We start from the raw sequence: 24,565 nt of genomic DNA, 5'->3' as shown, positions 1-24,565 counted from the left end.
TTTGTACTTAGTGAGTCGGTTTAAGCATAGTGATTTGGTATAAATCATTTAAGTCCTAAATTGTAGGTAGGGCTGAATCAATGACATGTTACTATATCTAGACTGTGTTTTGTCAGCGTTAAATCATGTGAGATGCACTGAGGTTATGCAAGTTTATATTGCAGTCTTGGTCTGGAAATATATACTTTCCTAAAGAAAGGTCAGGATATTATATTAAGAGCTTACAGCTAAATATAGAGAAGGAAGGAAGTAACTTATTGATAGCTTTGTGCCCTGAGCAGATTTCCTTGGAGAGTTACTGGGGACAAAGAGTGAAGCCTTCAGAAAGGTTGTTCACTGGGAATATTTTGAAGATTATAATGCAGCAGTGTTTCTACTGTACTTTATGTACTGAAGACCTATTTGCATATATATTACATTTTTTTCTTTTGGCCACGCTGTGCAGCCTGCAGGATCTTAGTTCCCCATCCAGGGATTGAACTCACGTCCTCAGCAGTGAAAGTGCAGAGTCTTGACCCCTGGACCTCCAGGGAATTCCCTATATATTTTGTTTAAGTCTAAAGGGTCTCCCTATCCTCTCTGTATAAGGAATAATACCTGTCTTCAGAAAACTCTCTTTAAAGTAACATAATCATATAAACATAATAAAATAACATAAAGTAACATAATAGTTTCTTCTTAGATTGATTCTGTCACTTTGTTAGGCCACACCTATTTTGGCCTTGTTTACCCCATGGACAGAGGTACCTGGCAGGCTACAGTCCATGGGGTTGCAAAGAGTTGGACACGACTGAGTGACTCAGCACAGCACTTTGGAAGTAGACAAAAGAATTAGGTAGCAAATTCTCTTTTATTATATATATATTTTTTACTTGCCCTGCTTTCATTTTCTTCCTGAATTTTCTAACATGTATTAACTTTCCCCCTCTCTTTCCTTTCATTGCCTAATTCAAAAGTTGAGTGATTCTGTAACAGCATTCTTTTTTTCTGAATAACTCTTAACTTTGGTAGTCAGTGAAAGTATTTTTGACATTCTTTCCAGTTGACCCTTGAACAAGATATGGGGTAGGTGTCCTGGTCCACTGAGCAGTTGAAAATCTACCTACAATTTCTAGCCAACCCTTTGTATCTGTGGTTCCTCTATATCTGTCCTCCCAAATCTGGATTTAAACAGCCATGATTTGTGTAGTACTACAGTATTTACTGTTTAAAAATTCATGTAGAAGTAGACCCATGCAGTTCAAACCCATATTATTTAAGAGTCAAACTGTATTTATCCTCATGAACTAGTAGTTGGCTTCAACTTCTCAAAATTGCCTCCTTCCATCCCTCTCTGAAAGTGCTGCATTCAGTATATCAACAAATTTGGAAAACTCAGAAGGGGCCACAGGACTGGAAAAAGTCAGTTTTCATTCCAGTCCTAAAGAAAGGCAATGCCAATGAATGCTCAAACTACTGCGCAATCACAGTCATCTCACACGCTAGAAAAGTAATGCTCAGAATTCTCCAAATCAGGCTTCAACAATAGGTGAACAATACGTGAACCGTGAGCTTCCAGATGTTCAAGCTGGTTTTAGAAAAGGCAGAGGAACCAGAGATCAAATTGCCAACATCCGCTGGATCATCAGAAAAGCAAGAGAGTTCCAGAAAAACATCTATTTCTGCTTTATTGACTATGCCAAAGCCTTTGACTGTGTGGATCACAATAAGCTGTGGAAAATTCTAAAAGAGATGAGAATACCAGATCACCTGACATGCCTCTTGAGAAACTTGTATGCAGGTCAGGAAGCAACAGTTAGAACTGGACATGGAACAACAGACTGGTTCCAAATAGGAAAAGGCGTATGTCAAGGCTGTATGTTGTCACCCTGCTTATTTAACTTCTATGCAGAGTACATCATGAGAAACGCTGGGCTGGAAGAAGCACAAGCTGGAATCAAGATTGCTGGGAGAAATATCAATAATCTCAGATATGTACACAACCCCACCCTTATGGCAGAAAGTGAAGAAGAACTAAAGAGCCTCTTGATGAAAGTGAAAGTGGAGAGTGAAAAAGTTGGCTTAAAGCTCTACATTCAGAAAACAAAGATCATGGCATCTGGTCCCATCACTTCATGGCAAATAGATGGGGAAACAATGACAGACTTTATTTTAGGGGGCTCCAAAATCACTGCAGATGATGACTGCAGCCTTGAAATTAAAAGATGCTTACTCCTTGGAAGAAAAGTTATGACCAACCTAGACAGCATGTTAAAAAGCAGAAACATTACTTTGCCAACAAAGGTCCATCTAGTCAAGGCTGTGGTTTTTCCAGTAGTCATGTATGGATGTGAGAGTTGGACCATAAAGAAAGCTGCTGCTGCTGCTGCTGTTAAGTCACTTCAGTCGTGTCTGACTCTGTGTGACCCCATAGACGGCAGCCCACCAGGCTCCTCTGTCCACAGGACTCTCTAGGCAAGAATACTGGAGTGGGTTGTCATTTCCTTCTCCAATAAAGAGAGCTGAGCACCAAAGAATTGCTGCTTTTGAGCTGTGGCATTGGAGAAGACTCTTGAGAGTCCCTTGGACTTCCAGGATATCCAGTCAGTCCATCCTAAAGGAAATCAGTCCTAAATATTCATTGGAAGGACTGATGTTGAAGATGAAACTCCAATACTTTGGCCACCTGATGCAAAGAGCTGACTCATTTGAAAAGACCCTGATCCTGGGAAAGATTGAGGGCAGGAGGAGAAGGGGACGACAGAGGATGAGATGGTTGGATAGCATCACTGACTCAATGGATATGAGTTTGAGTAAACTCTGGGAGTTGGTGATGGACAGGGAGGCCTGGCATGCTGCAGTCCATGGGGTCACAAAGAGTCGGACACGACTGAGCAACTGAACTGATCCCTCTCTCCCTTCTCTTCCCCAGAATGCATTAAAGATGTACTCTACTCTTTGGCTTCTCCTGGAGAGGGAGTATTTTCTAGCAATATATATACTAACAGTAAAAATGAATGAATTCTGTAAAACTTAAATAAGATTTTTCAGATGAGGTTTACCAAATTTCAGGATTCATTGAATCTAGGTCTCTTCAAACCCAAAATAATATTTTACAACCTGCCATTCGCAAACTGTTTTTCTTTCTGTATTCTCTATGCTGTGGAATAGCACTTTCATTTACCCAGTTAGCCAAATTGGAAGACTTCTCTTTCTCTACATCTGCATCTACCACATTTTCCATGTATCACTTGAGTAACCATGGCCATTGGCTTCTACCCTTTTTCTATTTCCGAAGTCACTTGCATAGTCCAGGTCTTTATCACTTCTTTCAGTATCTATATGGATCCTCTTCAGTTTCCTTCTCTCCTTTTTCTCTAGTCTTTTTTTCTGCCAAATCTCCCTCTTTATTGATGTCTGGGTGAGGTCTCTAAAACCAACCTATTTCTAACATTTTTTTTCCTCCCCTCCTTAGTATTGTCTTTTTTGTGTGTGGGAGTGGCTTAAAACAACACAGATTTATTATCTCTCGGTTTTGTAGGTAGGGACTGGTTCCTCCAGCTCTGCCGATTTCTCTGTTCCAGGTTTAACAAGTTTAAAATCAAAGTGCTGACTGGACTCTTATTGGCTACTCTGGGAAGAATCAGGTTCCATGCTCATTCAAGTTGTTGGCAGAATCTTGTTCCTTATTGTTATAGCACTGAGGTTCCATTTCCTTGCTAACTGTCAGCTGGGGGTGCCTTTAACTCCTAGAAGGCTCTCCCTGGTTCTTGCATATGAACCCCTGTACCTCCGAGCCAGCAGTGGTGCATCCGACCTTTCTCAGGCTTGGAATCTGTTTTTGTTTCTCTTCTGCCACAGCTTTTCTCCTCTAGTATTGTAAGTCTTAAAGATTGAAAACTCAAATCTTAATTTTTCTTAAATTTATGATTAAGGAATAGTGACCCCTTTACCAAAAGCTGGAGTTGAAGTAGTTAGGGCACGTCTTCTGCAGCAGCTAAAATTCTTAGGCTATATTTACATATGGTGAAGATTTTTATTTACTGGGAATAACTTGACTTGGAAGCCTCTGGTTGTAGAATGAATTGAAAATAACCCATTTTCACTGTCTACTTTGACTGAATCAAAGATATCCAGTTGCCCAATGCAGTGCTGACTCTGTCCAGGAGAAGCACAGTATTGCTTCAGATAGTCAAAGCAGAAGTTGTGGGGGAGAACACTTTTGTAAATATTTGCTTGTGTTTTATTCAGCAGTTTGGAGACTTTAGCTAAAACTGTTCATAAATCTTTGAGGGAGCAGCTTTAAAGGATGCTAAGCAAAAATAATGATTTCTTAGGAAATCCAACCTATTTTTAGATTCCAAATATAAAACATTAGGTAAACCATACACCGAATAGTGCAATCATTATTCCTCATTCAACAAATATTTATTGAACACTTGTTTGCCTGGCATAATTCTAGGGACTTGGGATACATAAATAAATGAAATGAATCAAGATGCCAGCCTTTGTGGAGCTTACATTTCTTTCTTTTTTTTTTTTTTTTGAGCTTACATTTCTGTGATAGGAGACAGATAATAAATAATAAGCATACATAAATATATATAAACTGCTGCTGCTGCTACTGCTGCTAAGTCGCTTCAGTCGTGTCCGACTCTGTGCAACCCCATAGAGGGGCAGCCCACCAGGCTCCGCCGTCCCTGGGATTCTCCAGGCAAGAACCCTGGAGTGGGTTGCCATTTCCTTCTCCAATGCATGAAAGTGAAAAGTGAAAGTGAAGTCGCTCAGTTGTGTCTGACTCTTAGCGACCCCATGGACTACAGCCTACCAGGCTCCTCCATCCCTGGGATTTTCCAGGCAAGAGTACTGGAGTGGGGTGCCATTACCTTCTCCAAAAATACATATATGTGTGTATATATATAAAAAAATATATATATACACACACACACACACACACATATATAAAAGAAGCGATAAGTACAATGAAGAAAAGAAGAGGTACAGCAAGATATGGGGAATAGGAAATGCTTGGTTGGGGAGTCAAGTTTTAGCATACACCTCATGAAGAAGTATCATTTGAGAAAATGATAGATTATTATTTGATAATTATGAGTATCATTTAGTTGCTAAGGACATGTAGGTTTTTGAAAATTAAGAAAATAGGTATCATATATATGGAATCTAGGAAAATTATATAGATGAACCTATTTGCAGGGTACAAACAGAGACATAGACATGGAGAAGAGACACTGAACACCAGGGTGGTTGGTGGTGGGGTGAACTGGGAGATTGGGACATATATACACTAACATGTATCAAATAGGTAACTAGTGGGAACCTGCTGTATGGCACAGGAAGCTCAGCTTGGTGCTCTGTGATGACCTAGATGGGTGGCATGGAGGGGAATGGGAGAAATATCCTAGAGAGAGGGGATATATGTATACAAAGAATCTACCTGCAACGCAGGAGATCCTGGTTCAATTCCTGGGTAGGAAAGACCCATGGAGAAGGGATAGGTTATCCACTCCAGTATTCTTGGGCTTCCCTTGTGGCTCAACTGGTAAAGATCTGCCTGCAGTGCGGGAGACCTGGGTTTGATCCCTGTATTGGGAAGATCCCCTGGAGAAGGGAAAGGCTACCCACTCCAGTATTCTGGCCTGGAGAATTCCATGGACTGTGTAGTCAATGGGGTGGCAAAGAGTTGGACACGACTGAGCGACTTTCACTTTCATAGCTGGTTTACTTCGTTGTACAGCAGAAATCAACACAATATTGTAAAGCAACTATACTCCAATAAAAAATAAAAAGGACTTGGGGTTTATAAAAAAAAGAATATATTCATCAGATTGGGAAAATAGCCATTTTCCCAAATGAAAAAAAACTAGTGAGAAGAAACATTGTTTTACATTTTTGAAAAATTTTTAAATGTCTGGCTTAAGAGAGGATGGCAGTGTTCTTATACCTGTTTCTGCATTCAGTCTTTGTGATATGTTGTTTTGGTTGAAGTATATGAAGAAAATATAGTCTCATACAGATACATAGTTAGAAAAAGGAGTCCTTTAATAACCTTTTCAGATAATTGTGAATATTCTTCTTTGATAATTGACCCAAACTCAACAAGTGATAAGTTTTTTAAAGATTAGTTGCAGTGTGGAATTTAACTATAACAATTAAATTTATATATGAAAATATTACATTTAAATCCATTGGTCTGTCTGGTATTTTGAATGGATCTTTATGTATCATTTTGCAACATCATGCATTGGTCATATGCAGATCTTCCATACTGATACATTTCAGCATACCACATAAAAAATTATATTTGTTGATATTGTCCCAAACTCATCCAGAAAGGCTTTAAGTATTGAGACTCTGTCAGAGTCATGGTGCCTGGTGAATATAGCTTTTCTAAAATGCTAATGCTTGCTTTGAAACCTCAGTTTTATAATTGGCAGCAAATACTGTCAAATGACAGGTTATTTTCAAGGAAATGTCTGCAAAATACCACAGTGGGAATAATATGGTTTGTCAGTATTGTTCTTTCAAGTAAAAATGATTTTCCATGAGAATAGAAGAGGCTTCCCCAATGGCTCAGCAGGTAAAGAATCATTTGGAATGCAGGAGACACAGGGGATGCAGGTTTGACCCCTGGGTCTGGAAGATCCCCTGGAGAAGGAAATGGCAACCCACTCCATCCAGTATTCTTGCCTGGGAAATCCCATGGACAGAGAAGCCTGGTGATCTACAGTCCAACGGGTAGCAAAGAGGCAGACACTATTGAGCACACACACATGAGAAAAAAGCTACTTGATTCACAACTCAGACAATTGCACAAGTGCTTTGGCTTGAGATAGTCATTATACTTTGATGTAGCAGCAGTGTATTTCCCACACAGATTATTTCAGAAACATACATTGAAGGATCAAGATGTCATCATATTTACTATTTCTTCAAGGGCATTCTTGAGTAAAACAGGGGTTTTGTTTTTTTTCTTGTTCATGGTGGTGAAGAATATAATGACGACAAGTTTAGTTCGATGCCATGGGCTCTACTGGTGCTGATGTATTGAGTTTCACCACCGTTGCTCTTGCACCATTGTTGCAAATGTCAACATAGTGAAAAACACGGATAGCATGTTAATGTTGTCATGAAAAGAGGTTTGCCCTAAGGATACCTGTACCCTAAACGTTGTCATATATCTTATTATCCACTTTTCACTGTAGACCTTCGAGCTGGTTGGTGATGTTAAAACCCCTTCTTAAAATTTGTGTGTATATATATCTCTTTTATTAAGTACTGCCCTCCTGAGGTCACACAAAATTAGTGACACTGCGACCTGAATCCAGGTTTTCTGATTAGAGTTTTGAGCTCTTGTTTTTTTCTATTTCATATACTATTTCCAAGGCAGAAAAGTTTATATTGTTATCTTTTGAGGAGGACTTTGTCTAATAAGAAGGGCATGGAATGAGGCTTATTTAACAAAGGTAGGGTTACTTGAAACCTAGAGACTTAATTTTTGCTGTCTCCTTTCTTGGTGGTATGCGAACGTCGCTCAGTTGTGTCGCTCTTTGTGACCCCATGGACTATACAGTCCATGGAATTCTCCAGGCCAGAATTCTGGAGTGGGTAGCTGTTCCCTTCTCCAGGGGATCTTCCCAACCCAGGGACTGAACCCAGGTCTCCTACATTTCAGGCAGATTCTTTACCAGCTGAGCCACCAGGAAAGCCCTTCTTGGTGGTATACCAATGCAAAATACCAAACTTTTCTATTTCTCTATTCTGGAAAATAAGGATAATAATAATACCTGTCTCATGTAGTTGTTGTGAGGATTTAATTAGGATTTAATTTAATATGCATTTAGACAAAGGTGTCAGACAGTGCTGACACAAATTAAGTGCTCAATAGAGTTAGCTTGTATTATTTACACAGATAGAGGCAAGTCTTTGGCATTTCAGTGGAAGGAACAACTTGAGCAAAAGCTGAGAATTGTGAGTACAGTAAGTACAGTGTAACTGAAATGTACTGGTTTGTGGAGGAGTGTATTGGGAGGATAGAAAAGGTAGGTTTGGATCTGATTATTGCTGGACTAGATCTGTAAACTCAAAATTGTACCCCTAATGCCTAAGACAGTGACTAGTGTAACATATATTCATATACTACCTGAGTGTGGGAACATTTGAATAAATTTAAAGAAGGAAAGAGCAGATCCCTTTATCATGAGCAACATATAGGGAGAAAGTGACATTTTAATGTAGTTCACAAGAATGACTAGGATGCTAATAAGCATGTATTAGAATGGGTGGAGATACTTAAAACAATACACTATTCAACCAAATGGTTATACTTTCCAAGAGACTAAGTTGCTTGAGATTATGAATTGTTTTATCTTTGCCTGTGCTTCCCTGGTAGCACAGCTGGTAAAGAATCTGCCTGCAACACAGGAGACTCCAGTTCAATTCCTGGGTCAGGACAATCCCCTGGAGAAGGAATAGGCTACCCACTCCAGTACTCATGGGCTTCCCTCGTGGCTCAGACAGCAAAGAATCCATTTGCCATGTGGGAGACCTAGTGACTTAGACAGTACAGAATCTGCCTGCAATGCCAGAGACCTGGGTTTGATTCCTGTGTTGGGAAGATCCCCCTGGAAAAGGGAATGGCAACCTACTCCAGTATTCTTGCCTGGAAAATTCCATGGACAGAGGAACCTGGTGGGCTACAGTTCATGGGATTGTAAAGAGTCAGACACGACTGAGTGACTAACACTATCTTTGCCTGTAACGCCAAGATAGTACCTGATGCATAATGGGGCTCAGTAGATATTTGAGGAGTGTCTCAGCATTTGATCTTGTAAATATGATTTTTTTGTAATGTTTTCATTTCACAACAACTTTCAGAGAAAAAGAGAGCTTCCTGATTATAGAGGCTATTTCTTCTTTTTACTTCAGTTACAGAACAGGGAAATAACCACTTCCTTCTGCAAACAAACAGTAGTTTATTCATAGAGAAGAAAATATGACAAGGAGGACAGATTCCTAAATAGTGGATCAGGAATGGTAAGGTATCAGAGTTTTGGAAACTTGTCTAAAAATGTATTTTAAATGTGTATAATGGAGGAAATGTGAATAGATATGTAATTAAAAATCCTGTAAATAGAAGTATTTTACTTACTGGATGAATACTGTTTCTCTTTCTGTGTACCACATATTGTTTCTATATAAGCCAGGCATTGGGAATTAGAAGTTACCAATAATCTCCTCCTAACTCATTTTCTGTAACTAATCATCTATTAGATTATTAGTAGAACTTGTTTTCTCTTAAGGCTGTGTGTGATAAGAATAGCATATATTTTTAAACTTTATTGAAGTATAGTTGATGTGCAGTGTTGTGTTAATTTCTGCTATATAGCCAAGGGATTCAGTTATATATATTCTGCTTTGTTATGATTTATCACAGGATGTTGAATGTAGTTCCCTGTGCTATACCATAGGATTTTATTGTTTATCCATCCCGTGTATAATAGTTTGCATCTGCTAATCCCAGATTCCCGATCCTTTCCTCCTCCACTCTGCCTCACCCTTGGCAACCACAAATCTGTTCTCTTTATCTGTGAATTTACCATATTGATGTTTAAGTTTATGTTAGATACTGTGGTAAATATTGTATGGATTAATTATCTCATTTAAACCTCACAAAAACGTTATGTGGTCTAGTTATGAGCTGTCTGTATATTTTGAAAATTAAGCCCTTGTGAGTTGCATCATTCACAAGTATTTTCTCCCATTCTGTAGGTTGTCTTTTCGTTTGCTCTGCAAAAGCTTTTGTTTGATTAGATCCCATTTATTTATTTTTGCTTTTATTCCTATTGCCTTGGGAGTCAGATTTTTTTTTAAATTAATACAATTTATGTCAGAGAATGTTTTGCTTATGTTCTCTTCTAGGAGTTTTATGGTGTCTTTTCTTATATTTAAGTCTTTAGCCATTTAGCTTCCCTCATTGCTCATTTGGTAAAGAATCCACCTGCAATGCAGGAGACCCCAGTTCCTGGGTTGAGAAGATTCCCCTGGAAAAGGGAAAGGTTACCCACTCCAGTATTCTGGCCTGGTGGCAAAGAGTTGGACATGGCTGAGTGACTTTCACTTTTACTTTAGCCATTTAGAGTTTATTTTTGTGGATGGTGTGAGGGTGTATTCTAACTTCATTGATTTACATGTGGTTGTCTAGTTATCCCGACCCCGCATGCTGAAGAGACAGTTTTTTTCCATGGTATATTCTTACCTCATTTTTTGAAGATTAATTGACTGTAGGTGTGTGGGTTTATTTCTTGGTTCTCTGTTCCATTCTGTTGATCCATTTATCTGTTTTTATCCCCCCAATCATGCTGTTTTGATTACTGTAACTTTGTAATGTTGTCTGAAGTCTGGTAGGGTTGTGTCTCCAGCTTTGTTCTTTTTGCTCAGGATTGATTTGGCAACTTGGGGTCTTTTACGGCTCCATATGAATCTTAAGATTATTTGTAGATTGTTTGTTCTAGTTCTGTGAAAAATGTCATGAGTAGTTTGGTAGCCATCACATTAAATCTGTAGAATGCTTTGAGTAGTATGGCCAAATTAACAATATTAATTCTTACAATCCAAGAGCATGGGATGTTTTTCCATTTATTTGAATCATTTTCAGTTTCCTTTATCAATATTTTATAGTTCTCAGCATCTAAATCTTTTACTTCCTTGGTCATGTTTTGTACCTAACCATTTTATCTTTTTGATGGGATTTTAAAAGGGATTTTTTAAAAACTTTGCCTTTCTGATACTTCATTGATGGTGTAAATAAATGGAACAGATTTCTGCAAGTTAATATGATATCCTGCTACCTTGTTGAATTCGTTTATCAGTTCTAATAGTTTTTGTGTGGAGTCTTTATAGAATTTTCTGTGTATGGTATCATGTCATTTGCATATAAAGACAGTTTTGCCTCTTCCAATCTGGGTACTTTTTATTTCTTTTTCTTGTTTGAGTGCTGTTCTTTGCCCATTTAAAAATTTTGTTGTTGTTGTTGTTGAGTTGTAGAAGTCCTTCATGTATTTTGGATATTAACTCCTTATCATGTACATGATTTACAGTTATTTTCCCCTATTCTATAGGGGAAAATATTTCTCTATTTCTCTATTGATTGTTTCCTTCGATGCACAGAAATTTTTAAGTTTGTTGTACATTAGTCCCCCCTTTATCACAGGGATATACTCCAAGGCACCCAGTGGATGCCTGAAACTGCACATAGTACTGAACTCTATATATACCTAATGTTTTTTTCTATACATACATACCTATCATTAGGTATAATTTATGCATTAGCCATAGTAAGGGATTAACAATAACTAACAGTAACATAAAACGATTGTAGTATATGATAGTAAAAGTTATGTGAATGTGACTTCTTTCAAAGTATCTTACTGTATGATGTGAGATGATAAAATGACTAGTGATGAGATGAAGTGAGGTGAATGATATAGGCCTTGGGAAGTATTATTAGGCCACCATTGACATAATGATGCACTGGAAGGAGGATCTTCTGCTTAGTGTGGATCATGGAGCCATGACAATATTGATTGTTGGCTGTAAGGAGCACATTATGTTAATGGTTGGGGATCCCGGACAGGACAAAGCAGGATGATGTGAGATTTCATCATGTTCCTCAGAATGATACACAGTTTAAAACTTATAAATTGTTTATTTCCATTTAATATTTTAGCATCTGGTTAACTGGAGGGGTAACTGAAACTCTGGAAAGCAAAACTGTGGATAAAGGGGTTCTTTTATAGTTCTGTTTGTCTATTTTTAAATTTCATTGCCTATGCTTTTGATATCATATTGAACAAATCCTTGCCAATTCCAATGTTCTAAAGATTTCCCCATGTGTTTTCTTCTAGGAGTTTAATAGTTTTAGGTCTCACATATAAGTCTTTAAAACATTTTTGGGGAGTTCCCTGGCAGTTCAGCAGTTAGGACTCCATGCTTTTACTGCTATGGGCCCAGGTTCAGTCTCTGGTCAGGGAACTAATATCCTGCAAGATGCATAGCATGACCATAAATAAATAAAAATAAATACATTTTCAGCCAGATTTTGGATGTTAAGAGTCCGCCTTCATTCTTTTGAATTGTGGATATCCACTTTCCCCAGTAGCATTTATTGAAAAGACTGTCTTTTCCCCATTGTATAGTCTTGGCACCCTTGTCAAAAATCATTTTGGTATACATACATACAAAAATCATTTTGGCCTCTCCTCTGTTTCATTGGTCTGTCTTTGTGCCAGTAAACCTGTAAGCCATGTGGTGTTAGACTAGAATTGGAGGTATCAATATGAACGCATGGTTTCAGAGAGAGAGAGAGAATGAAAAAGAATGGGGGCATGTCAAAAGGAGAAGTAGAACTTGTTCTGAGGCACATGGGGCTTAGAGATGGGAAGGAGGGTAGAGTCAGCGTTAAGATTCAAGGAGGGGGAAAGTATGCCATCAACAGGAAAATAGTTCATTTAGAGTGTTTAGGGGCCTATGAGAAGATGGTTTAGGTCATATAAGAGAGGCATGAAATAAAAGATGTGGAGGGCCTTTTCTGTTACTCAGGAAGGTTAGGTAAATCTAGTATGGTATTAGAGAATGTTGAGGTTTTTGATGGAAACAGCCTTGAAATGTAAGCTCAAATATGCATGAGGTGTGCAGGCTGCGCTGACCCTAGCAGAGGTTAGCACATGTACATCTTTTGTGATGATGTTTTGTTTACAGGCATGAGACTATATGAGTGCTTGAACAAGCATGTTGTCAGTAGAGATGGAAAGAAAGGCTGGAGAGAGGGACTGTATCAAGGAAGAATCTGGTGATTGTGAGGATGTGGCAGGTTTAAAGGTGCTTGCTGTTTAGTGCCCTGATGGCTGTGAGAATGGCACTTCATGTCATGTCCCAGACATTTCTCAGTTCAGGCCTCACCCTCACAACCACTTCCTGACTGGCATACCACCTCTATTTTTGCCCCAGATTGATATTTTAAACATGCAAATTAGGCCATGTCACTCTTAGGCTTGAAACTCTTCAGGGGCTTCCCATTGTCATAAAGTCCATCCACACTCCTTGGGATAGGATCCTAAACTTTTGCCATTTCCTTCTCGCCCATCAGCCCACTGTTCTACACACATTTAAACCAGTTTTCTAATTTGTACTCTTTTCATGCTTCAGTGTCTTTCGTTAATGTCTTTCCACTTTCAGGATATCCTTATCTTTCTCTGCTTCACAAACTGATTCTTATTCTTTGAGATCTAAACTCCTTAAGGAGGTCTTCCCTGATTTTTCATTTACACCCTTTAGTGGTGATGTTGTTGTTGTTTAATCAGTAAGTCCTTTGCAACTCTTGTGACCCCAAGGACTGCAGCCCACCAGGCTCCTCTATCCATGGGATTTGTCAGGCATGGTGGTGACATAAGCCATGTATTTATGCAACTAAGTACAAATCTGTCTTCTTACTAAATTTTTGAGTTCCTTGGGGTCAGGGATAAGTCATAATAAATGCTCAACAGTGATGATAATAATAATTATACCATTTACCTGTCCAAGTGTTATATTTGGACTAACTCATTTTACCTTTGTAATAATCTTATAGATACCATTATTGTCCTCCTTCTATAGATAAGAACATTGAGGCTTAGAAAGGTTAAGTAACTTGTTGAAAGTCATATGGTTAATAGACAGCAAAGTTCAGAGTTGAACGGGATGTTCTGGCTCTGAAGTCCTTGTTCTTTGACTTCATATGTCACAGTGGCTTACCATGATATTCTTTAAGTGGTGTATTTTGATGAACTCAAATTGTTAAGTTTGTACTTTGATTTTTTTTTAATTGGAGGATAATTGCTTTACAATGTTGTGTTGGTTTCTACCATACAATGATGTGAATCAGCCATAATTATACATATGTCCCCTCCCTCTTGAATCTCCCTCCCACTGCCCATCCCAAACCACCCCCCTAGGTTGTCACAGAGCACCAGTTGAGCTTCCTGTGTTATACAGCAACTTTCCACTAGGTATCTCTTTCACTTGTGGTAATGTATGTATTTCAGTGCTACTCTCAAATTGATGTAGTTAGATTTATCAGTTGTTGTCTTTATATCTTGCTTAAGTTTTGTACCCTAACAAGCTTTTTTCTGTCCCAAAGTTAAGATGATATTCTCCTGTTTTACCTTCTGGAAGATGTGTTGTTTTTCTTTCACATTTAAGAATTAAGAAATCACCTGGATTTTACTTTTGTGTATAGTATAAGGTAGGTTCAGGTTTCATTTTTTTTTTCACCCATATTATCCTAGCACCATTTATTGAAAGATTGTTCCTTATTGCTCTTCAGAGCCATACTTAGCACTAACCAAGTGTCTGTATTTATGGGTGGGTCTGTTTCTGGTCTATGTTCTGCTTCATTGGTTTATTATTTATCCTGTTCCAGTATCACATTTTCTTAATTATTATAGCTTTATAAGACTTTATATGTAATAGACTAAACCCTCTAAAATGCTTCTGTCTTTTCAAGGACTTGGCTATTCTTTACATTTTGTACCATTTTTCTTTTTTTTTTTTTGGCCAAGTCAGGCAGCTTGCAGGATCTTTGGTTCCCCATCCAGGGACTGAACCCATTCCCCTGCAGTGGAAGCACTGAATCCTAAGCACTGGCCCACCAGGGAGTTCCCTGATTTATATTTCAGAATCAGTTTGACTGATTTCCCAAAGTGCCTTTGGAATTTTAATTTGCATTGCATTTAATCTGTAGATCCATTTGAATATTCTAACTCATAAAATGGTTTTTCCATTTATTTATGTCTTCTTTATCATAATAATGTTTTTAAAGTATAATTTTTAAGAATTTCAAATAATCTTGCATTTACAATAAGGTTGCAAATACAGTACAAAGAACTTTGCCCTCCCAAAACTGTTTGAAGGTTGTTGTTAACTGGAAGTCCCATCGCCCCTGAATGTTTTTTTATTATATATTTATTTCCTGCAAACAAGGAAATTTTCTTGTAAACACACTATGCAACCATTAAAATCAGGAAATTAACATTGATGCATTAAAACCATCTACTCCTTCGAGTCTATTCAGGTTTTGCCAGTTGTTCCAATAATGTCCTTTATAGCAGGAGGATCTGGTTCAGAATCACAGTTTGCGTTTAGTTGTCACATTTAATAGTCTCCTTTAGTCTGGAACAGCTACTCAGTCTTTCCTTGAGTTTTATGACTTTGACACTTTAAAAGATTAGAGGCTAATTATTTTGTAGACTGTCCCTCTGTTTTCTCCTAATGTTTCTTCATGGTGCAGATTACATATCTGGCCTGAAGATCACAGAAGTGATTCTTTGTTCTTTTCACAGGATTTCAGTTTGTTCCATAACTAATGACATTTACTTTGATCACATGATTGAGGTGGTATTTTATCTTTTTCCTTTCTTGATATTTTGTGGGGGTATTTTGAAGCTATGCAAAATCCCATTTCTGAGCAAACCTTCAATATATATGTATCAGTGCTAACTCATGGTTTCCTGTTTTACTCAATGGATTATAATTCTTTGCTATCATTATTTTAATGCTCAAAGTGTCCTTAATTTGGCCAGTAGGATTTTTTTTTAAGCTGACTTCTGTGTTCTGTTGACATGTTCCTATCATTCTCTGAGTATTTTCTTCTTTAACTTTCAGGCACAAAAAAGATGTTCCAGGCGAGTTTTCTATCTTCCCTGTCCCAGTCCTGAAATCAACCATTTTTCCAAGGAGCCCTAGTTCCTTGTAATGGAGAAAGATATTTAGAAATCAGAAATCAGTACCTGATGCTAGGTGTACTTATTGCTGATGGCTCTCATGGTGCCCAGGCCCTCTCAGAGATAAGAAACATATGAATGTTATATACATGTGTACATACATGTGTATTCATGTACATATTTCCATATGTATTTATTTACATAAATATTAAAAACTATTAGTTCATACTGATACCTGTATTTCCAGCCTAACATTGCAGAAATCATTCTGGTTTTCTCCCTTACCGTTTTTGTAACTATCCAACAACCAGAAACCCTTTATCCTTGTTATATTTACTCATTTGATCAATCCCTCTGTATGCAGTTAGTTTCCCATCATCACTCACTTCCTTGTGTGGATGTCCCCTCATTCCACTTGTACCAGCCTGACCCAATCCCCCTGCCCAGCATAGACTCCATCTTGGGCTCTGACTCCCCATGCTGGACTTTTCCATTGTGTAATTTTCCTTTTCATCCTGCTGGCTTTGTTACCCAATGCCAGGTTGTTTCTTGGTTTGATGTATGCCCTCCTTGTCCTTTTCAGACTCTGATGTCCTGAGCTGAATCTTCTACCCATTTGGTACAATACTTTTAACTAAAGCACAGAGCTCATGTGATTTTCCCCTTTTAATGCCCCTTTCTGTTCCAGGGTTCAATCTCAGATCCCATATTGCCTTTAGTTATGACAGTTCCTTACTCCTCTTGTCTTTCGTGACTTTGACATTTTTGGTGAGTTTTAGTTATTTTGTAGAATGCCTCTCAGTTTGGGTTTATCTGATGTTTTCTCATGATTAGAGTGAGATTATGTGTTTTTGGTAAGAATACTACAGAAGTGATGCTGTTTCCTTGTCAGTGGGTCATATCGAGAGAGTGGTATATAATATCAAGAAATTTGTTACTGGTGATATTAATCTTGATCACTGGATTAAGGTGGTGTCTGCCAGACTTGTCCATTATAAAATTACTGATTTTCCCTTCATAGTTAATAAATATATTGGGAGAGATACTTTGAGACTCTGCTAATACCTTCTTTCTCCTCAAACTTTTGCCCACTGTTTTTAGCTATTAGTATGCCATTGGCCAGTCCTACCTTCAGTAATTATTAATGTTGTATTTGTCTACAGGTGATTTAAACATTTCTTTCATTCATGCTATACTTATGAATTGTAATTCTTCCGAAGAAAGAACTGTGTCTTCTTCCCCATCTATTTATTCAAGTAATTTATATCAATAGTGTACTCTTAGATATTTATTTTATTCTTTGGATTATAATTCAATACTATCAGTTATTATACTACTCACATTCTTTAGGCTTTGGTTTTTGGAACTCCTTCAGTTTGGCTCCTTTTTCCTTTTGACATGCCCCCATTCTTTTTCATGCACTTCCTGTCTTTCTGTCTCCCTATCTAGAACCCTGAGTTCATAGTGATACCTCCTTTTCTATTCTTAATACCATATCGCTCATTCTATCCTTCTCACTTTCCTCATTTGTAATTTTTTTCCCTCAGACACTGAGAAACCAGCATTATCTACATAATTGGCATTATCTACAATATATTCACTTGTTTGTAGTTACAGAATTGCTCAACTGTACTCCTGTGAAAACCAGATTTATAGTACTTGTGCAATTTTTGTACAGTATTTGTGTATGGTTCTGTTTCGGTTTAGCCTTGCATTGTCTAGTTAGAATACTGTTTTCAAAGTTAGTTGGGCTTAATTTTTTCTTTTTTATTCCTCGTACCCTTCAGTGTGGTTGTCTTATTCATTTGTAATACAGTTAGGTTAAGTTATTACTGTTGATATTATATTTTCCCAGGTAGCTCAGTGGTAAGGAATCTGCCTGCCAATATAGGAGATGCAGGAGACGTGGGCTGAATCCCTGGGTTGGGGAGATCCCCTGGAGAGGAAAATTGCAACCCACTCCAGTATTCTTGCCTGAATAATCCCATGGACAGAGGAGCCTGGCAGGCTATTGTCCATGAAGATCCCAAAGAGTTGGACATGACTGAACACATACACAGAATTACATTGTATTTTGGGTACCCTCTCCCCATCCTGGTTGATTTAAATTATTTATCTGAGGGGAGAATGTGAAATATTACTGTGGCTTTAAAGAGTCTAAGTATATACAAAATGATAAATTCAGAGAAGTATTGCTGCCTCTGAACCCCTACTAACTCATTCCTGTTTTTCCTGATTTCCATACTTTCCCACTGTGCTTTGCAGGTAACCAATCTCATTAGTTTATAGTTCATCCTCCTTGTATTTATTTTGCACAAACCAGCACATGTGAGTATATTTTCTTATATCCCCTTCTTTCTTTCTTCTTTGTTTTCATCGAATAATATATCTGAAAAATCACTCCAAATCACTCAAAAGTGATCCTCCTTGTTCTCTTTTTTACACTTGCACTGTACTCCATGGTTTATTCAAGCATCTTCCTCTATCTAAGCATTTAGGTTGTTTTATAGTATTTTGTAATTATAAACAATGCTACAGTGATTAACCTTATTCATATGTATTTTTATCTTGTTTGATGTTGCTTGATTTTTTTCCATATTCAACCAACCTTGTATTTCTGGAATAAACTCAACTTCAATTTGACATATTAAGTTTTATAAAGAATTTTTGCATATCCTTTTTGCATTAGAGTTGCCTTAAATTTTTTTCTCTTATGATAGTCTTGTCAGGTTAATATCAAAGTTATTCTGACCTTAAAAGAGTTGGGGAGTGTTCTTCTTTTTCTTTTCTCTGGAATATTTTGTGTTTGATTGGCATTCTTTCTTCATAAATGTCTGACAGAGTGCTCTGGTAAAACTTTCTGGGTCTGGAGTTTCCTTAATGGGATGACTTTTCAATTATTTTAATATAGAATATTTTTGATCTACCGAAAGTACACTTTTTCTGTGACCTCACCTAATAGTTACAAAACTGTTTAGATCTCACCCCTAGCTATTTTAAAAATATTTCCTCTGTCTTTGGTTTGTAGTAAATTTTGGCTGGGATGGGTCTAGCTGTGGATTTTCTTTGATTCAGCCTGCTTAGAATTCTTGTGTGTGTTAGTCACTCAGTCGTATCTGACTCTTTGTGACCCTATGGACTGTAGCCCTCCAGGCTCTTCTGTCCATGGAATTCTCCAGGCCAGAATACTGGAGTGGGTTGCCATACCCTTCTCCAGGGAATCTTCTCCATCTAGGGATCAAACCCGGGTCTCCTACATTACAGGCAGATTTTTTTACTATCTGAGCCACCAGGGAAGCCTGGGCTTCTGAAATCCGTGGCTTAATGTCTTTCATCTTGTTTTGAAAAATTCTTCATCAGGTAGTGCTTCTAGTCCCTTCTCTCTTTTGTCTTCTTTTGGTATTTCAATCACATGCATATTACACCCTCTTACTGTCTGTGTTGCTCTCCCTTTCTTCTATATTTTCTCTCTTTGACTCGTCTTTTGTTCTGATGAGTTTCTTCTGGTCTCTTCTCCAGTTCTCTCATTGTCTCTTTAGCCGATTTAATCTGCTGTCAGACTCATTCACTGAGTTCTTAATTTTGCTTATTATGTTGTTTTAATTTTGTAATTTATATTTAATTATTTAAAGAACCCATATAATTTATAAAATAGTTTCTAAGGCTCTGTCAAAGTTTCCAGTCTTTTATTGAATGAATTAAAACATAGTTACTTTTCAGTTGTGGGACTGTTTGTTCAAATATCTGGAGCTCTTATTGATCTGTTTCTATCATTTGATTTCTCATTTATGTGTGGTTTTGTCTCCTTGTATACCTTTGGTTATCTTTGGTTATGTGCTAGTCATTGTATTTAAAAATTGTTTATAAAAATAATTTGGAAGCTGATATGATGTTATCTTTCTATAGAAAATATATTCATTTGCTTTTGCTAGCTGGATGTTTAGAGTCAGTAACAACTTGGGGTAGTTTTAATTTCTTTCAGGCATCAGGATTTTTCTGGATGATCCACATGACTGAGCAACGGTTTTAATTCTGTTTTAGTCTTTTTTTTTTTGATGTGGACCATGTTTAAAGTCTGTATCGAATTTGTTACAATATTGCTTCTGTTTTATGTAGTCTCCAGGCATGTGGGATCTTAGCTCTCTAACCAGGGGTTGAACCCACACACCTTGGCATTAGAAGGTGAAGTCTTAACCACTGGACTGCCAGGGAAGTCCCTGTTTTATTCTTAATCCCAAGGTGCAGCCCTTTGAGGTCCCAATCAAAACCTGAGCTGTTTGCCAGAGCCACCACTGTTGGTCGGCCTTGCTCTCCTAATTTTTGGCCTGACAAACATCCAACAGATGTTTTTAGAGTAGTTTTAGGTTCCCAGAAAAATTGAGCAGAAAGTACATGGAGTCCCCGTATATATGTCCCCTGCTCATACATAATAACAAGTCTTTTAAGAAGTTGCTCAGTCTATAACTCCTCTTTTGAAATATACAATGCCTCTAGGAGGACAGTGGCCCTTAAATACCAGGCTGGATGTTTGTCTTTTCCTAGATTTTGGCCCGTTAATTCTTTACTATCTTGCTATTTTCTGAAGCTTTCAAAACAGTTATTTTAAATTATTTTAACTTTTCTAATTATTCCCAGTGGGAAGGTAGCCTGCAATTGTTGAACATATTTATTCTCTTCGTTATAAATTGCTGCAATTAGGTTGCATATTTGAGAAGAATAGAAAGATAAAACCTGTTAAGGAAATGGCACAACCAAAAACCTTTTCTATTTAGAATCATGATTTAAAATTTTTGCTTCCAATTATGGAGCTGTATTGTAGGTATTAAGGTTTTGCTTTTTATAAACTTTTATTCCAGCTCGTGATGCTGATGAGCGAGAGAAGTGGATCCATGCCTTAGAAGAAACTATTCTTCGACATACTCTTCAGCTTCAAGTAAGAATCTTTACATGGCTTCTGGATAGTTCACTAGGTTTTTTTGTTTGTTTTCTGTGTTTTTTTGTTTTTTTTTTAAATAGCTAATAGGATGTAATGGAAACTTTTAATTTCCGAGTTGTTTATTTTTGCCTTTACAGTGTTATAATATATATAAAGTTATAGTCATTTTCTTCTGCTTAAAATACTGATTTTTGTCTAGAAACAAAACATTACAAGGCAATGTTGAAACTGAAATGCTGTGTTAAAATTAAAATGTGCCAGGCTCATTTTTTAAATTTAATATGTAAGTTGGTTATTGGTATAGCCAAATTATATAATAATGCATGATAATAGATAAAGTGCTCAGAAGTTGACCTACTTTTCTTTTTGTAGGATTTGGCAGTTACTGTTGTGGGTAGTACTCTTAAGGGTGAAAGTGAAAGAAAAAAATCCAAACTTGGTTTAAGGAAAAAACACATTTAACTTGGGTGTGGTTTGAAGTAGGCATTTAAATAATGTCATGAGGACCCAGATCCCCATCTGTTTCTCCGTCTAAGTTATTCTGGGTTGACTTTATTTTTAGATAGATTCTCCCTTTGTGGTAGTAAAATGGAAGCAGCAATTTCAGCCTCCTGTCGGTGGAACTCCAGATCCATAGGAGGCTGTTGTTCTTTCTGGATTAAGAGTATTAGTGCTGATACCTTAGCTTCAGTCACTTTCCCAGTCCTAACCAGTCATAATTTCACAGTCATATGTTCCACCTCTTGGTAATAGGACTTACCTCTACATCAGAAACATGTAGCAGTTGGGGGGGGAAGGTGGTCCTTGCTGTCCCCAGGCAGAGTCAGAATGGGGGAAAAAGATGCTAGGTGACAAAAACAATAAATGTCTAATCTACCATACTAAAGATAGTTTTCTGTGTTCTCCATTGAAAGAGCTTATATTGTGGTATATATAGAGGATTTTGTTTTGATTATTTGGATTTACAGGACTGAATCATAGAAAACTGATGTTTTGTAATCCTTTGTCTACTTAATTTGTCCTATATCAGGAATGGGGGCTTCCCAGGGGGTGCTGGTGGTAAAGAACCCACCTACCAATGCAGGATATATAAGAGACATGGGTTTGATCCCTGGGTTGGGAAGATCCCCTAGAGGAGGGCACGGCAATCCACTCCAGTATTCTTGCCTGGAGAATCCCATGGACAGAGGAGCATGGAGGGCTACGGTCCATGGGGTTGCAAAGAGTCAGACATGACAGAAGCAACTTAAGCATGCATGCACATACCAGGAATTGGCTTACTTAGACCAGTTAGTTTAGGAAATCCCAGGTCCTACAAGACAGCGAACTCCCCATCACTTTGAAAGTTGTTCAAATAGATTATTTAAAATAATATGTGAGGATATGGCTATTAAGAAACTGTAGGAAATGAATATGGAGTTGAAATCAGAGATCTCTAAAGTTACTCTGTGAGCGAGCTGTACTTTTTAAAAGCAACTTTATAAGCATGTCTGGCTTGGGTGTACTATGAAGAAATTCTATGAATTCCTTCATAAATTTCTTTTCAAGTTCAGTTCATTTCAGTCCTCAGTTGTGTCCGACTCTTTGTGAACCCATGAACTGCAGCATGCCGGGCCTCCCTGTCCATCACCAACACCAAGAGTTCATCCAAACTCATGTCCATTGAGTTGGTGATGCCATCCAACCATCTCATCCTCTGTCATCCCCTTCTCCTCATGCCCTCAATATTTCCCAGCATCAGGGTCTTTTCAAATGAGTCAGTTCTTTGCATCCGGTGGCCAAAGTATTGGAGTTTCAGCTTCAACATCAGACCTTTGAATGAACACCCATGACTGATTTCCTTTAGGATGGACTGGATGGATCTCCTTGCTTTTCAAGGGACTCTCAAGAGTCTTCTGCAATACCACAGTTCAAAAGCATCAATTCTTCGGCGCTCAGCTTTCTTTATAGTCCAACTATCACATCCATACATGACTACTGGAGAAACCGTAGCCTCGACTAGACGGACCTTTGTTGGCAAAGTAATATCTCTGCTTTTGAATATGCTGTCTAGCTTGGTCATAACTTTCCTTCCAATGAGTAAGCATCTTTTAATTTCATGGTTGCAGTCACCATCTGCAGTGATTTTGGAGCCCCAAAGAATAAAGGCAGCCACTGTTTTCATTTCTTCCCCATCTGTTTCCCATGAAGTGATGGGATCAGATGCCATGATCTTAGTTTTCCGAATGTAGAGCTTTAAGCCAACTTTTTCACTCTCCTCTTTCACTTTCATCAAGTGGCTCTTTAGTTCTTCTTCACTTTCTGCCATAAGGGTGGTGTCACCTGCATATCTGAGGTTATTGATATTTCTCCCAGCAACCTTGATTCCAGCTTGTGCTTCTTCCAGCCCAGCATTTCTCATGATGTACTCTGCATATAAGTTAAATAAGCAGGGTGACAATGTACAGCCTTGAGGTACTCCTTTTCTTACTTGGAACCAGTCTGTTGTTCCATGTCCAATTCCAACTGTTGCTTCCTGAGCTGCATACAGGTTTCTCAAGAGGCAGGTCAGGTGGTCTGGTATTCCCATCTCTTTCAGAGTTTTCCACAGTTTATTGTGATCCACACAGTCAAAGGCTTGGGCATAGTCAATAAAGCAGAAATAGATGTTTTTCTGGAACTCTCTTGCTTTTTCGATGATCCAGAGTATGTTGGCAATTTGATCTCTGGTTCCTCTGCCTTTTCTAAAACCAGCTTGAACACCTGGAAGTTCGTGGTTCATGTATTGCTGAAGCCTGTCTTGGAGAATTTCAAGCATTACTTTCCTAGCGTGTGAGATGAGTGCAATTGTGTGGTAGTTTGAGCATTCTTTGGCATTGCCTTTTTTGGGATTGGAATGAAAACTGACCTTTTCCAGTCCTGTGGCCACTGCTGCATTTTTCAAATTTGCTGGCATATTGAGTGCAGCACTTTCACAACATCATCTTTTAGGATTTGAAATACCTCAGTTGGAATTCCATCACCTCCACTAGCTTTGTTCATAGTGATGCTTCCTAAGGCCCACTTGACTTCACATTCCAGGATGTCTGGCTCAAGGTGAGTGATCACACCATTGTGATTATCTGGGTTGTGAAGCTCTTTTTTCGTACAGTTCCTCTGTGTATTCTTGCCACCTCGTCTTAATATCTTCTGCTTCTGTTAGGTCCGTACCATTTCTGTCCTTTATTGAGTCCATCTTTGCATGTAATGTTCCCTTGGGATCTCCTATTTTCTGGAAGAGATCTCTAGACTTTCCCATTCTGTTGTTTTCCTCTATTTATTTGCATTGATTGCTGAGGAAGGCTTTCTTATCTCTCCTTGTTATTCTTTGGAACTCTGCATTCAAATGGGTATATCTTTGCTTTTCTTCTTTGCTTTTCTCTTCTTTTCACAGCTATTTGTAAGGCCTTCTCAGACAGCCATTTTGCCTTTTTACACTTCTTTTTCTTGGGGATGGTCTTGATCCCTATCTCCTGTACAGTGTCACGAACCTCTGTCCATAGTTCATCAGGCACTCTATCAGATGTAGTCCCTTAGATCTATTTATCACTTCCATTGTATAATCATAAGGGATTCGATTTAGGTCATACCTGAATGGTCTAGTGTTTTCCCTACTTTCTTCAATTTAAGTCTGAATTTGGCAATAAGGAGTTCATGATCTGAGCCACAGTCAGCTCCTGGTCTTGTTTTTGCTGACTGTATAGAGCTTCTCCATCATTGACTGCAAAGAATATAATCAATCTAATTTCGGTATTGACCATCTGGTGATGTCCATGTGTAGAGTCTTCTCTTGTGTTGTGGAAGAGGGTGTTTGCTATGATCAGTGTGTTCTCTTGGCAAAACTCTGTTAGCCTTT

At 38.0% G+C, this 24,565-nt stretch overlaps 1 protein-coding gene across 5 annotated transcripts in view; it reads left to right on the top strand.

The window, feature by feature from the left end:
• OSBPL9 (oxysterol binding protein like 9) overlaps window positions 1-24,565 on the top strand; it is a 266,125-nt gene that overhangs the window by 171,207 nt on the left and 70,353 nt on the right. For all 5 annotated transcript variants that reach the window (XM_070368082.1, XM_005894723.3, XM_070368081.1 and 2 more), the window contains exon 4: window positions 20,612-20,688. In XM_070368082.1, coding sequence (XP_070224183.1) covers window positions 20,612-20,688 — 77 coding nt within the window. The remainder of the gene's footprint in view (window positions 1-20,611; window positions 20,689-24,565) is intronic.

Source organism: Bos mutus, chromosome 3 (genome assembly GCF_027580195.1).
Source record: "Bos mutus isolate GX-2022 chromosome 3, NWIPB_WYAK_1.1, whole genome shotgun sequence".
NCBI lineage: Eukaryota > Metazoa > Chordata > Mammalia > Artiodactyla > Bovidae > Bos > Bos mutus.
The sequence above is the reverse complement of the archived record's forward strand: the minus strand, read 5'-3'. Positions and strand labels throughout refer to the sequence as shown.